The sequence below is a fragment of the Phyllostomus hastatus genome, unplaced genomic scaffold (genome assembly GCF_019186645.2).
Source record: "Phyllostomus hastatus isolate PE091 unplaced genomic scaffold, TTU_PhHast_1.1 phas_contig_64, whole genome shotgun sequence".
NCBI classification, from domain to species: domain Eukaryota; kingdom Metazoa; phylum Chordata; class Mammalia; order Chiroptera; family Phyllostomidae; genus Phyllostomus; species Phyllostomus hastatus.
In genome coordinates this window covers 2,927,079-2,943,942 of record NW_025333928.1, presented here as the reverse complement: position 1 = coordinate 2,943,942, position 16,864 = coordinate 2,927,079, and the positions used below count along the sequence as shown (strand labels likewise).

Sequence of the window (16,864 nt, the reverse complement as noted above, 5' to 3'; positions counted from 1 at the left end):
TTGATTTGGTTATGATGGCCATTCTGACTGGTACGAAGTGGTATCTCATTGTAGTTTTAATTGCATCTCTCTGATGGCTAGTGATGTTGAACATCCTTTCATATGTCTCTGGGCCTCTCTATGTCTTTCTTGGAGAAGTGTCTGTTCATATCATTTGCTCATTTTTTCATTGGGTTGTGTTTCTAGAGTGGAGTCATGTGAGTTTTTCATAGATTTTTGAGATCAAGTCTTTGTCCAAAGGTATCATTTGCAAATATGTTTTCTCATACAGTTGGTTCCATTTTGCTGATGTTTCCTTGAGCTGTGCTGAAGCTTTTAATTTGATGAAGTCCCATTTGTTCATTCTTTCTTTTATGTCCCTTGCTCTAGGGACACATCAGTGAAAATACTGTCATGTGGAACATCTGAGATTTTCCTGCCTATGTTCTCTTCTAGGACTTTTCCTTTATTTCCCTTGCCCTAGGATAAATATTTGCAAAAATATTTCTGTATGGGATATCAGAAATTTTACTGCCTATGTTTCCCGCTAGGACTTTTATGGTATCATGATTTATATTTAAGCCTTTACACATTTTGAGTTTATTCTGGTGTATGGTTTAAGTTGGTGGTCTAATTTCATTTTTTTTGCATATAACAGTCCAGTTTTCCCAATATCATTTATTGAAGAGACTATTTTTCATCTATCGTATGACCAAAGAAAAAGAAAACTGTACATTTAGGATAGTGTAATAGTTCTGGTATGTTTCTTTCCTTCCCTAACTTTTTTAAATCACTTTTCTTTTCTCTTAATTGTTGCTGCTCATTTGTTTAATGACAGATATGAACTAAGTCATGAAAGGCAAGGACCTACATCCAAGATTGCTCTATCCAGCAAAGCTTTCCTTTAGAATGGAAGGGCAGATAAAGTGCTTCTCAGATAAGGTCAAGTTAAAGGAGTTCATCATCACCAAGCCCTTCTGTTATGAAATGTTAAAGGGACTTATCTAAGAAAAAGAAGATAAAAAACATCTATAGTAAAATGACAGAAAACTCACAATTATTAACAACTACACCTAAAACAAAAACAAACTAAGCAAACAACTAGAACAGGAACAGAACCACAGAAATGGAGATCACATGGAGGGTTAGCAACAGGGGAGTGGGAGGAGGAGAGAGGGGAAAAAGATACAGAGAATAAGTAGCATAGATGGTAGGTAGAAAATAGAGATGGGGAGGGTAAGTATAGTATGGGAAATGTAGAAGCTAAAGAACTTATTTCACATGGAAATGAACTAAAGGGGGGAATGTGGGTGGGAGAGGATGTGCAGGGTGGAGGGGAGTGAAGGAGGAAAATGGGACAACTGTAATAGCATAATCAATAAAATATATTAAAAATAATTCTGTAGGTTTTATATTGTCCACAGTGTGCAACCACTTAATTCTCTGATGGACTTTAAAAATTCTTGTTTTTTTTTATTGTTGTTCAAGTACAGTTGTCTCAATTTTCACCCCACCACACCCCCTTGCAACCTACCCATTTCTGCCTCCCACCCTCAAACCTACACACTTTGGCTTTGTCAATATGTCCTTCATACAATATGGAATTTCCTCAGAAAACCAAAAATGGAACTTCCTTTTGACTTAGGGATGAAAAGACAGTTGAGAATGACTCCTGGGATTGTACCCTAAGAATCCTGAAACACCAATTCAAAAGAACCTATGAACCCCAATGTCCATAATAGCGCAATTTACAATAGCCAAGTGCTGGAAGCAACCTAAGTGCCTATCAGTAGATGAGTGGATAAAAAAAACAGTACATTTACACAATGGAATACTACACAGCAGGAAAACATCTTGTTTTTAATTTTAAGTTAGTGCTAGGGTTCAGTTCTGGGTAAGTATAAGTTAATAATCAGCTAAAAGATTTTTTGGATGCCTAGAACCAGTAAATCTTCTACCCACTACCAAAGGTATTTACATATAGAGGCACACCTTACAATTTCAGGCAGTACCCAAGTCAGTCTCAAATTTTTCTTCTTGTTTATATAGGCCTCAAAGTCAACTAGAGATGAGTGACTAGAGCCTCCTCTTTTCCTAGGTCATTTGTGGCCATTCACACTATCATCCTGAGCTTCTAGATCTCCAGGAATGCCAGCCAGAATGTTTCAAAGTTCACTATTGTTATTTAGGTCTGCAGGTATTTCTTTAAACTTATTTTTTGGCCAGGCTCTTGTTTGGCCCAACTGAAATCACAGGTTTAGCCAACTGTGGTGATGTTACCAGCAGATTACCATTACCAGCAGATTACCAGCAGAGTGTTTTAGTAATGCCCTGGGGATGGAGCTTTTCCCAAAAAGCTGATCCTTGACTCAAACCCAATACCAAATATGCCCTGGGATGAAGTTTTTCAGGGTGCTGCTATTTCAGTGAAGGTATTGACAGTGCTCTGGGGATGAGCTTTTGACAGAACTCTAAAAAGATCAGTCCTTTCCATTAAGTAAGTGGCTGCTCATTTTTCATGGCTACCATACCTCTGATCTGGGGAGGGGGAGTAATAGAAATAGTTAAATTAAAATGCCACAGGCATTATTATTTTTATAGAGGTTCAGTAGTTTTTTTAATGGATAATTTTTAGTTTTCTTTTGTGTTTTTGTTAATTTTAGTTTTCTAATTGATATTTAAAATGGTTTTCTAAGTATTTTTTGTTGCTTTTGTTGGAAAATGTGTTCATTTCACCATGCCAAAAATTCAAATTCTCCATCCACTAGGTTTGGGGAAATTTGTTATACTGCAATAAATAGCAAATAAGCTACACAAAAGGAATGTTTTTAGTATAAAAAAAGATAATGCAGAGAAAGTGTTCAATATGTTTTTTACTAAAATAAATATTGAAAAAATTAAATACATTATTTATGCTACCTTCAAAAATTTAGTTTGAGAGGTCAATTTATTAACTTTTCAGCCACTTGTTTTTAGGATGGCCAATATACTAAATTAAAAAACAACTCCCCCCTTCTTGGAACCAACATTTTGAGAGATTAGAGGAACATGTTTGTATTATTTTTTTAAAAGATTTTATTTATTTATTTTCAGAGAGAGGGGAAGGGAAGGAGAAAGAGAGGGAGAAAAACATCAGTGTGTGGTTGCCTCTCACATTACCCTCACTGGAGACCTGTTCTGCAACCCAGCATGTGCCCTGACTGGGAATCACACTGGCGACTCTTCAGTTCACAGGCCCACGCTCAATCCACTGAGCCACACCAGCCAGGGAAACATTTGTATTCTTGTTACAAGAAAAATTCTATGCTAAATTTCACACCACAGCATTTTGGCTCCTTTACCCATCCTCTGAAAGTTGATACAATTAGCTGAAAGACCATCTATAGCCAAAAACCCTCCATTAATTATTCACATTTGTGGTCAGTTATCTTGAAGTATACATTTTTTGTCTTTGATTTGGCTTCCTCTAAGATACTGGTAACTAGTAGGAAAAGAAAAAAATGGGTAGCTAATTAACACAGTTAAATCCCCTCTTTGCAAGCCATACAAACAAGTACTTTATGGCAGCAATCTCTTTATTTCCTATGGGTCTTACCTTGCACTTCATGAAGTTCTTGATTTTTAGGTTGTAGAAGAATCTTCAGGTTCCTTATGAGATTCATAGCCAAATCAGATTTCCCTGAAACTGAGTAAGGCACAATTGTTTGACCATACTGACTCAAATCCATTTCTCTGATGCGCTCTTCAGAATATAAATTTTGAGCTGTTAAGAGGTATGTAGTGACAAACAAAATTATTGATATCTGTAGCAACACCAATTTCCAATTGCGCCAACTGAATAGTGCTCTCTTTATAAACATGGAATGAAATTGCTGGCAGAAAAGTGGGAACTAGAAAGAGAAGAGAAACATAGCAGTGCAATTGTTGGTAACTCAAGTAGGATATTCATATGGAAATCCATTAATATAAATGCTTCAATTTTTTCAGCAGAAGATATATACATATTATACAAATATATTTTTGAATAAGACCCAAGAAAATAACAAGATGGTATGAAAGTTTTATTTGTTTCAGATATTAAGCAAAGAATTAGAATCTGGTTTATGACCTAACTGTATGGAACATCTTATCATGATTTTATATACTAATATACTTGTAGTACTTCTGAATAGAAAAACAAAATTATATTTATTTTTTACCTAACATTAAACCATAATCTTTTTATTTCTCCATTTTAAGAGGATATATACCCCATAAAACTTATTCTTTGCTCAGTTTTAATACACAAACTATTATTCATAGTGAAAAAAACACCCCTGATCTGATCACCCAGTATCACCTGATCACAAATGTTATAACTCTTGGGTCTTGTGTTATAACTCTTGGGTCTTGGGTCTTGTGTTTCCCTTTGTGAACAAAGGGAAAATCTATGAGAAAATGAATAAATTTTCAAAGTGATTCTGAAGAATAACAATGGTGAGAGTAGGAGTTGCTCTTTATCTAGAACACATTTCTCCTGCATCAAGAAATTATATCTACCTGGGTTTTCTACAGATAAGCTCCAAACATCTTTTAAGTTCAAATATTAAACAAAGTATACATTTGATACCAAAGAGAAACATATAGTTTAATTTTTAGTAAATATGCCTACCCCAGTATTAAATTTAATGGTAGCAATTTCATTCAGTCTTGAAAAAATTGGTGTGTTATAGTTTCCAGGTGTAATAATATTCTTCTTCATGTCTTGTCTTATTTTTTGGCCCTTCATTGAAGGGGACTGGATAGGAAGAATATCCATTCGGGGATTTGTCAGCTTATTGACCCTACATACAAACAGGTACACAAAAAGCACAAAACATTTCATTTTGACTATAGTCTCATTCTATTTTATTTGGGTAAGGTCAAACAAGGTTCCAAATTTGGATGACCCTTTGATCTTTCTCCCCATTGTTAGTTGTATTGTTTTCAGGCAGCATAACAACAGTGTTATTGGTTCCCAATTAACCAGTCAGAGGACTAATAGCAATTCTTGGCAAAGTTTCAACAGTTCTGGGGAACTGTTTTATTATGAGAAAAAATATGTCATATATTCTTTGTTCCACTAAGCTCTTGCATTAAATTAAAGGACTTATGTTTAATCAAAGATAATAACTCCACCCTGGCTGGTGTGGCTCAAGTGGATTTAGTGCTAGCCTGTGAACCAAGGGGATGCTGGTTTGATTTCCAGTTAGGGCACATGCTTGGGCTGTGTGCCAGGTCCCCATTAAGGGGAGAGTGAGAGGTAACCACACATTGTTGTTTCTCTCCCTCTCATTCTCCTTCCCTTCCTCTCTCACTAAAAATAAATAAATAAAATCTTAAAAATAAGATAATAGCTCATTTGAGGGTTAAAATGTTCTTTGAGAAAAATGGGGACATTGGCTAGTAGTTTTCTTTTTTAAGTCCTTACTACTGCCTATGTCTGACATTGCATCTTTTTGTATGCATACTTGAGAAAAATATACAGATATACAATGAATAATCTGAAGAGAAAAATGCTAAGTATTAATAGAATAACAGGAAAATATATCACAGTGTGCTGAGAGACAGGAAAGATTAATTATACTAAAGTGGTAAACACTTGACAGAAAATACAAGATTTAAAAGGTATATTTTTTCTAAGCCCAAGAACTATAAAAATCATCTCAGTTCCCTCTAGGGTAAATGGAGTCAGTCTGGCTGTCATACCCAGATGTCTGAGGAACTAAGATAAGCTGTGTCCTCATAGCCTTGAGATGGGTCCAATAAGCGGTTCCCATACCCTTGACTAGGTTCATATGCACAGAATCTTGCTGTATTATACAACATTTTGGCTCCCTGCCAGCTTTGTGTGCCTTTAGTATATAAGGGAGTTGGAACTCCCTGTTGTGCACCACACAGCAACACAGCAACACGTGGCTGGTGGCATGCATGGATCACCCACCCTTGAATAAAGGCATGTCAGACCTTCTGACAGCTCTGTGACTGGAGTGAACCTGTCTGGCCTTGAAAAGCTGCAACACAATTGTCATAGTCAGCAGGATTTGTGGCAGAATGGTACGGTGCTGGCACCCCCAGAGGTCACTGGTATGTAGCCTTTGGTGACCAGGCTCCTGGCATCTTAGCCTCCCACCCCAGGATTGACCTGATGCCAGTGGTGTACCTGACATGATAGAGAAGGCCCTGCAGATGGTAGAGAAGACCCTGGAAAAGCCAAGTACCCTCACAGCCATGGGGGCCATGGGCTGGGTGTTTCTTTCAGTTTTGTGAACTGAGACAGAGACTGTGCTTCACAATGCAGAGAAGGTACATGAACTCTGAGGCAGAGAGGAAGCTTTGGAAGCAAGGATTGGTGCCCTAGAGGAAGATCTCTGAGTGTCAGAGCAGCAGTGATCCCCATCCCCAGCTGCACTGAACGATCTGGAAGAAGAAAAGGGGAATTGTTGCTTCTATACACCCTTCCCCTCTCATGCCCTGCACAGACTTAGAATAAAGTTTCAGACAGGAACTGGGCCAGAGAACTGTGGCCTGGGCTGGGTGCTTTGATGGTGGTGGCACAGCACCTGGATCTGGCAAGGGCCTGGGCCTGCTGTGCCCTTGGCACACTGCTGCTGCTAGCCAGGATATTTATTGGACTTATAGCCAAGATGGAGGCATAGGTAGATATACTTTGCCTCCACACACAAGCAAAAGAAGGACAAATATAAATTTAAAAACAAAAAATAAGTAGAACTGCTAGAGAACTGAACTGTATGGAAGTCCAACAACCAAGGAGTTAAAGAAAAAACATTAATTCAGACTGGTAGGTGGGGTGGAGATGGGCAGCCAGGGCAGAGAGGATGTGCAGCAAGGTGGCAGCTGGTGGACTAGGCAGTTCCACATGTGTGCAGAAAAACTGGGAGGAACAACTGGGGACAGGCCACACAACCCAGGGCTCCAGTATGAGAAAAGAAAGACTCAAAACCTCTGGCAGTAAAAACCTGTGGGGTTTGTGATGGTGGGAGAATCTCCTAGTCTCACAGCAGATTTTGTTGAAGAGACCCACAGGGTCCTAGAATGTACACAACCAGACCCTCCTCTGAATCAGCATCAGAAGGTCCCAATTTGAGAGAGGAAGATGGTGTCAGGGTAGGAGGGAGCAGATTCTACTCCCCTCATCCCACAGGAGAAAATCCTAGCCCATCTATGGAGTAAAAAAGCAAACAACTAACAATACCTCAACATATGAAAATAAGGGACAAAAATTGTAGCAGAACAGAAAAACCAGACAGTAAGGAGAGTACTTCAGGACAATAAGGTCTCAGGGACCAGCACAGGATTCAGGGGGGCTGCAGCCCCAGGCTCTGTGCCAGCTGCCAGGTTTGCCATAGAGTCCTTGGGAGAGAGCTGGGGCAACTGCTCCCTCCCTGGCCAAACAAGGTCAGAATGGCAGGAGGTGAAACCTGGTTGCTAGTGAACACACAGGGGATGTGAGCACACTTGGAGTCTGTGGACACCAGCAGAGTTGAGAGTTGTGTGATGGGCCCTGACCCCCATAGTCACTGGTCTGGCTAGAGAATTGGGCTGTGGGAGAGGCCAGGCCATTATATGGAGCGGCAGGCTTGAGTAGGAGGAATTTCTCAAAAAGAAAAAGTGAAAAGACAGACACTGTTTGGGGAATTCTCTTACAGCAATCGCTTGGGCCTCCCTGCTACCCAGCCGGGCAGCGATCCCGAGGTTGCACTGAAGGTTGTGCTTGAGCAGAAGACCCTGTGCACCCCCATAGCACTGGGAAGGGTGAGGCAGCCAGGCTGAGTGTGCGTGTGTGTGCCCCTGGACTCCACCCCACAGCAGTAACACTGGGGAAAGGCCTGGTTTCCACACCCAAGGCACAGGGGAGAGATGCCAGGATAGCTTCACGGACAGTGTGTGTGGCTGACTGACTGCTGATTGGGAAGAAAGGAAAGCCATACCAATTGCCCGTCAGCCTGCTGCAGCCAGCTAGACCAGAAAAAACAGTTTGGACACTTTGAAACCAAGAGGCTTTTAAATTTTATTCTATTTTTATTATTTTTAAAATAATTTTTAATTTTTGAATTATTATTTTTTCTCTTTAAATTCCTTTTCCCTCTTCTTTTTAAAATATATTTTATTAATTATGCTATTACAGTTGTCCCATTTTCCCCCTTCACTCCCCTCCACCGTGCCCACCCCTCCCACCCACATTCCCCCCCTTTAGTTCATGTTCATGTGTCATAAGTTCTTTAGCTTCTACATTTCCCACACTATTCCTGCCCTCCCCCTATTTTCTACCTATTGTCCATGCTACTTATTCTCTATATCTTTTCCCTCTCTCTCCTTCTCCCATTTCCCTGTTGCTAACCCTCCATGTGATCTCCATTTCTGTGGTTCTGCTCCTGTTCTATTTGTTTGCTTAGTTTGCTTTTGTTTTAGGTATGGTTGTTACTAACTGTGAGTTTGATGTCTTTTTTTTACTATTCATATTTTTTATCTTCTTTTTCTTAGATATGTCCCTTTAACATTTCATAAGGGCTTCGTGATGATGAACTCCTTTAACTTGACCTTATCTGAGAAGCACTTTATCTGCCCTTCCATTCTAAATGAAAGCTTTGCTGGATAGAGCAATCTTGGATGTAGGTCCTTGCTTTTCATGACTTGGAATACTTCTTTCCAGCCCCTTCTTGCCTGTAAGGTCTCTTTTGAGAAATCAGCTGACATTCTGATGGGAACTCCTTTGTAGGTAACTGTCCCCTTATCTCTTGCCGCTTCTAGAATTCTCTCCTTCATTTTTATCTTGGGTAATGTAATTATGATGTGCCTTGGTGTGTTCCTCCTTGGGTCCAACCTCTTTGGGACTCTCTGAGCTTCCTGGACTTCCTGGAAGTCTATTTTCCTTGCCAGATTGGGGAAGTTGTTTCTTATTATTTGTTCAAATAAGTTTTCCACTTGTTGTTTTTCCTCTTCCCCTTCTGGTACCCCTATAATTCAGATGTTGGAATGTTTAAAGATGTCCTGGAGGTCCTAAGCCTATCCTCAGTTTCTTGACTTCTTGTTTCTTCATTCTTTTCTGTTTAGTTGTTCCTTTCCTCCTTCTGGTCCCTTCCATTGATTTGAAACCCAGTTTTCTTTCCATCACTATTGGTTCCCTGTGCATTTTCCTTCATTTCTCTTATTGTAGTCTGCATTTGTTAACCTAATTTATGACCAAAGTCAACCAATTCTGTGAGCATAGTGATCACCAGTTCTTTGAACTGTGCATCTGATAGGTTGGCTATTTCTTGGTTGCTTAAAAAAAAAACTGGCTCTGGGGCTTTGAACTCTGTTTGAGCCATCTTTTTTATTTTATTTTAGTTTTTCCTTTGGTCTGGTCTTGCCTGTTATGTATGAGGAGCGGAGCCTTAGGTGTTCACCAGGGAAGGGCACCTCAGTTGCTGGGTTGTGACTGTATGTGGGGGCAGGGTCCAGGAGGGAACAATAGCACCCTCTCTACTCTCTCTAGGACTTCAGTCCCCTTTGCCGCTTCCTACAAGCAAATTGGGCCCTTCTGGTGCTGGCTCCCGGGCGGGTGGGTTTGTGTACTTTCTCTGACCCTGTGGGACTCCCTAAGGAGCTCTCCTGTGAGGCTGAGAGAATCTCCTGACCTCAATTCCCACAGGTGTTTTCAGTTGGTGCCTTTAGGCTTTGTTTCACGGTGCTGGGTCCCTGGGTTATGCTGTCTGCATCACTACCCATTTTCACTTAGTTTGTCTGTGCCCAAATGTGTGGCTGCAGACAGCCAGCTGCCTTGTGCGCCTCACTGGGTCTGCTCCTTGCCTCCTGCGCCCAGGGTCTGCCACCAGTCCATCAGCTGCCCCTGCACTTCTTGGGCCTGCCAACTGCCATCTGTGCCCTGTGCACCTGCGTCTGCCAGCCACTGATTTTTCCTGCCAGTACTCCTGAACCCCTCTCCATAGGCCTCTGACTCCATCCCTCCTTACTGGTCTGGATGTATGGATGTTTGTAAATTCTTGTTGTCCTTAGTTTTGGTTGCTTGAGGAGGCACAGAGCGATCACCTATGCCTCCATCTTGGATGGAAGTACCTCTTTCCTTCTTTCTTGTTTCTTCCTTCTTCCTTTCTTTTCCCCAATTTTACCTCTTTTCCCTTCCTTCGTCTGCACTTTTTAAATAATACCTACAAGTGAGTTCCCCCCCAAAACCCCCCAAAACAAAAAAACCCTAGAACTGTGAAAAGACAAGAGTTAGACCCAAAGAAGGGACATCACAACAGCTGTGACAGTGAGACAAATTTCACTCTGCTATTCCAGAGAACTTGCAAGTTATTGCATACTTGTATTATTATTATTCCTTTTCCTTTATTTTTACATCTTTTATTTTAATAGTATTTTTGTACTCCTCTTCTTTCTGTATAGTCTGCTTTCCTAGGCTGGTTATATTCTATCATGTGATAGGCTTCCCCTGATATCTCTTTCATAGTGTATTGCTAATTTACTGTCCTTCATTTCACTTGTGCCCCATTAGCACACTATTCAAGGTCTTGTACTCCATGTTCTTCTTATCTAGATCACATAGATCTGTCCTATGATTGTTGTGCTAATATTATTGCACATAATAGCTGTTCCATACAATTGTAAATACTTCACAACACCCCTCCCAGATCTTAGCCCACTGCATGGTTTCCTGAACTCTATTACTGTAGTGGTTAACTCTATTCTCTCACACACTACACCTATTTACTATCCTATACTCCCACCGTACCTCAAAATCTGACCTCCCACAATCTCACTGCTCTTTAGATATAACTCACAATCCTTCCTTCCCCCTACAAGTGTCTTATCTTCTTTCCATCCTTTCTAAAAATCAGCTAGTTGAGTGGAAGGCCACAATTAACACTATACATAGCCAAAGGATCTCCGATCTCTTCTCTATTGGTTGCTATTGTAAATATCATAGAAAACTCTCTTGCTGTCTTAAACCATTTTGCCTTCTCTCTCCAACTGATCACAAAAAAGAGTAGGTGGAAGCGGTGAACACCAGGATACCCACTGGAAAAGGAAACCCAACAACAAAGGAACTACTAACAGATAATAACAGAAGGTGAAGGAGGCAGTGGAAACCACACAAATCTCAATCCAGGACCTAACTGGAAATACAACTAAACAGTAGAGACATTATACAGTACAAACAACTAATAAGAGCAAGAAATAATCCTCAAAACCTTATACAAACAGAAGAACCAGTTTCAACACAACCTGCCCTCACCAGCACAACAAAATACAAGAGGTGGTGGACAGAGTGACCCTCATTTAACAAGCTGGTGTGAAGGACCCACCAAAGAAAGACCCAATAACAATCAGGACCAGAAGACAAACACAGAGCCAAATTAAACAACAGCCCAAGACCAGTGAGCCCGGGAGGTCAAGGAGACTGCACTACTGAATCTCACAGTTATTCTACCACATAAGTTCACACCATAGACCCAGGGAGCCAGAACACATGAATTTAAGGAGCTGAGGCTAACAAGAAGAGTCTCACAAACAATGCGAAGCCAAAGAAACAATCCAAAAATGAAAGGGAAGGAGGAAGCCTCAGAAAGAATGCTAAATGGAATAGAGGCAACTCAATGATCAGATATTGAGTTCAAAGCAATGATTGTCAGGAATCATTGTCAGGAATGATTGTCAGGAGCTCACAATGAGCTACCAGAAACTACAGGGAAGCTACAATGAACTCACTGCAAAATATATCAACATGAAAAAGGAAACAGAAAGAATCAACAAGGGCCAAGAGGAAATGAAAAATACAATTTCTGAACTGAAGAACACAGTAGAAGGAATGAAAAGTAGGACTGATGAAGCAGAAGATCGGATCAGCGACCTAGAGGACAAAGTAGAGAAAAACACCCAGAAAGAGCAAGAAAAGTAAAAGAAGCTCAGAAGGAATGAAGAGGGATTAAGAGAAATGCAAGATAATATGAAACGTAATAATATCCACATAATAGGGATACCAGGAGGAGAAGAAGAAGAACAAGGGATAGAAAACCCATTTGAAAAAGTAATGATGGCAAACTTCCCTAACTTGATGTGAGAAAAAGTCACACAAAACCAGGAGACACAGAGAATTCCAAACAAGAGGAACCCAAACAGGCCCACTTTAAGACATATAATTAAAATGGAAAAATACCAAGACAAAGAGAGAATCTTAAAAGCAGCAAGGGAGAAACAGGAAGTAACATACAAGGAAGCCCCAATAAGGTTACCAGCTGACTTCTCAATGGAAACACTCCAAGCCAGAAGAGAATGGTAAGAAATATTCCAAGTAATGAGAACCAGAGGCTTGCAACCAAGGATACTTTACCCAGCAAGGCTCTCAATCAAGATAGAAGGCCAAATAAGGAGCTTCCCAGACAAAATAAGTCTAAAAGAATACACCTCCACCAAACCAGCTCTGCCTGAGATGCCAAATAGACTGCTGTAAGGAAAGGAAGGAAAAGAGAGAGAAAGAGGAACACAGGTATGAAAAAATGGCAATGAATAAGTACCTATCAATAATAACCTTATTCATAAATGGATTAAATGCTCCAATCAAAAGACATAGAATAGCTGAATGGATAAGAAAGTATGAACCAGACATATGCTGCCTTCAAGAGACTTACCTCAGAACAAAAGACCTACACAGGCTGAAAGTGAAGGGCTGGAAACAAATTTCCCAAGCAAACGGACAGGAAAAAAAAAGCTGGGGTAGCAACACTCATATCAGACAAAATAGACTTCAAAAAAGGGCCATAAAGAGAGATCCAGAAGGTCACTTCATAATACTCAAGGGAAGAATCCTACAAGAAGACATAAACATTGTAAATATATATGCACCCAACATAGGAGCACCCAAATACATAAAGAAAACTGCAGAGGACTTCAAGAAAGATATTGACAGCAACACAATTATAGTGGGGGATTTTAACACCTCACTGTCAAAAATGGACAGATCTTCCAAACAAAATATCAACAAAGATATTGTGGCATTGAACAATGCCCTAGAGGAAATGGACTTAACTGATATATACGGAGCCCTCTACCCAAAGAAGCTAAATACACATTCTTTTTCAAATGCACATGCAACATTTTCAAAGATAGACCACATGATAAGACACAAAGCAAGCCTCAACAAATTCAAGAAAATTGAAGTACCAAGCATTTTCTCTGACCACAAGAGACTGAAACTAGAAACTAACCCCAAGGGAAAAAACCTGAAACACTCAAAATCATGGAGATTGAATAGCATGCTATTAAACAATGAATGGGTCAAGAATGAAATTAGGGAAGACATTAAAAAGTCTCTGGAAACAAATGAAAATGAACTCACAACAACCTAAAACTTATGGGACACAGCAAAGGCAGTCCTGAAAGGGAAGTTCATAGCGATACAGGCCTACCTAAAAAATATAGAAACATCTCAAGCAAACAACCTAACCCTAAACCTACAAGAACTCGAGGAACAACAACAAAGACAGCCTAGAGCAAGTAGAATAAAGGAAATAACCAAGATCAGAGCAGAGTTATAAGACATAGAGACTAAAAGCACAATTCTAAGGATCAGTGAATCCAGGGGGTGGTTCTTTGAAAAGATAAACAAAATTGACAAGCCTTTAAGCAGGCTCATCAAGAAAAGAGGAGAAAGGATCCAAATAAACAGAATCAGAAATGAAAGAGGTGAGTTTACAACTGATACCACAGAAATACAAAGGATTGTAAGAAATTACTACAAAGAACTGTATGCCAAGAAATTTGAAAACCTAGGTGAAATGGACAAATTTCTAGAAAAATATAACATACCAAAACTCAAAAAGAAGAAGCTGAAAGCCAGAACAAACCAATAACAGCAGATGAAATTGAAGCAGTAATTAAAAAGCCCCCAACACACAAAGCCTTGGACTGAACGGTTTTACAGGAGAATTCTCTAAGCATTTAAGGAAGAGCTAACCCCTATCCTTCACAGACTATTCCAAAAAATACAGAATGATGAAAAACTCCCAAACTCTTTTTATGAAGCCAGCATCATTCTAATCCCAAAACCAGATAAAGACACAACAAAGAAAGAATACTTCAGGCCAATATCACTCATGAACATAGACACTAAAATCCTCAACAAAATATTGACAAACCGCATCCAACAATACATTGAAAACATCATGCACCATGACCTAGTGGGACTCATCCCAGGGATGCAAGGATGGTTCAATATTCGAAAATCATTAAATGTAAGCATTACATAAACAAAAGCAAACACAAAAATCGTATGATCATATGAATAGATGTGGAAAAAGCATTTAATAAGGTACAGCACACGTTTATGATAAAAATACTCAGCAAAGTGAGAATTTAGGGAGCATTTCTCACCATAATAAAGGCTATATATGAGAGAGTTACAGCCAACATCATACTCAATGGGCCAAAAGTAAAATCTTTTCCACTAAGATCAGGAACAAGACAAGGCTGTCCACTTTCACCACTTCTATTCAATATAGTATTGAAAGTTTAAGCCACAGCGATCAGACAAGAAAAGGAAACAAAAGGCACCCAAATCAGAAAGGAGGAAACAAAACTGTCATTGTTTGCAGATGACATGATAGTGTACATAGAAAATCCTATAGACTTGTCAAAAAACTGCTTGATATAATAAACGAATTTTGCAAAAGAGTGGGATACAAAGTCAATATCCAGAAATAAAAGGCATTTTTGTATACCAACAATAAAACAGCAGAAGCAGAAATCAAGAAAAAATTCCCATTTGATATAGCAAAAAGAAAAATAAAATACCTAGGAATAAATCTAACCAAAGAGACCAAAGACCTGTATTCAGAAAACTACACAACACTGAAGAAAGAAATAAAGGAAGACACAAAGAAATGAAAACATATACCGTGTTCATGGGTCAGAAGAATTAACATTATCAAAATGTCTATACTACTTATATTATTAAATATTATTATTATTATATTAAATTATACAATTTACAGATTCAATGCAATACCTATTAATGTACCAATGGCATATTTTACAGACATACAACAAACAATTCAAAAATTTATATGGAACCATAAATGACTCCAAATGGCTGCTGCAATTTTGAGAAAAAAAGTGAAGTAGGAGGGATCACAATACCTTGTACCAAACTGTATTACAAGGCCACTGTAATCAAAACAGCCTTGTACTGGCATAAAAACCAGCACATGGATTAATGGAACAGAACAGAGAGCCCAGAGATAAACCCAAGTCTCTACGGTCAATTAATATTTGACAAAGAGGGCAGCAACATAAAATGGGGTAAAAATTGCCTCTTCAACAAATGGTGTTGGGAGAACTGGACAGCTACGTGCAAAAAAATGAAATTTGAGCACCAACTTACACTATACACAAAAGTAAATTCAAGGTGGATAAAAGACTTAAATATAAACCATGACACCATTAAAGTCCTAGAGGAGAACATAGAAAGGAAAATCTTAGCTATTTCACGTGGCAACATTTTTACTGATATGTTCCCAAGGGCAAGGGACATGAAGGAAAGAATAAACAAATGGGATCTCATCAAAATAAAAAGCTTCTGCCCAGCTAAATAAAACAGTATTAAAATAAAAAGAGAACCAACTGTATGGGAAAACATATTTGCCATTGATACCTCAGACAAACGTTTAATCTCCAAAATATATAAAGAACTTACACGACTCCATTCTAAGAAGACAAGCAACCCAATTAAAAAATGAGCAAAGGACTTGAACACAGACTTCTCCAAGGAGGACATACAGAAGATCCAAGGACACATGAAACGATGTTCAATATCACTAGCTATCAGAGAGATGCAAATTAAAACCACAGTGAGATACCACTACACACCAGTCAGAATGGCCATCATAAACAAAGCAACAAACAAGTGTTGGAGAGGTTGTGGAGAAAAAGGGACCCCAGTACATTTTTGGTGGGATTGTGCACTGGTATAACCACTAAGGAAAACAGTATGGAGCTTCCTCAGAAAACTAAAAATGGATCTGCCTTTTGACCCAGCAATTCCTCTGCTGGGATTATATCCTAAGAACCCTGCAACACCAATCCAAAAGAACCTATGCACCCCAATGTTCATAGCAGCACAATTTACAATAGCCAAGTGCTAGAAGCAACCTAGGTGCCTATCATTAAATGAATGCATCAAAAGACTATGGTGCATTTACACAAAGGAATTCTGCACAGCAGAAAGAAAGAAGGAGCTCCTACCCCTTGCAACAGCATGGATGGAACTGTAGAGCATTATACTAAATGAAATAAGCCAGGTGGTGAAAGACAAATATCATATGATCTCACCTTTAACAGGAATCTAATCAACAAAACAAAGAAACAAGCAAAATATAACCAAAGACACTTGAATAGAGAACAGGCTGACAGTGTTCAGAGAGGAGAGGGGAGAGAATTTCAGGAGAAAAGGGGAAGGGTTTACAGGAACAAATATAAAGAACAGATGGACAAAAACTAGGAGCAGGTGGAAATGGGAGGGAGGTGGGGAGGGCTAGATGGGTGGTCTGGGATGGGAGTAAAAGATAGAAAATTGTACTTGAACAATAATTAAAAAATATATTTTTTTTTTAAAAAAGAAGGTCCCAATTTGCTTGTGGGTGGTGGGGAATTGACAGAAAGCTGGTGAGAGCTGAGCAAGCAGCATTATTTTCACTCACACCCCTCCGCCACACACAGTGCCACAAAGCAGCCACACGGATTGCCCTGCCCTGGCGAATACCTGAGGCTCTGCCATTTACAATGTAACAGGCACTCCAAGACAAAAAAATATAGCCCAAATGAAAGAACAGATCAAAGCTCCAAAAAT

The 16,864-nt window shown here is 39.4% G+C and overlaps 1 protein-coding gene across 1 annotated transcript in view; it reads right to left on the bottom strand.

Moving 5' to 3' along the window:
• Positions 1–3,383: 3,383 nt before the first annotated feature.
• LOC123825428 (phospholipid-transporting ATPase ABCA3-like) overlaps positions 3,384–16,864 on the bottom strand; it is a 137,546-nt gene continuing 124,065 nt past the window's right edge. Inside the window, 3 exon segments of the mRNA XM_045848812.1 lie at positions 3,384–3,460; positions 3,575–3,869; positions 4,631–4,802. Coding sequence (XP_045704768.1) covers positions 3,384–3,460; positions 3,575–3,869; positions 4,631–4,802 — 544 coding nt within the window.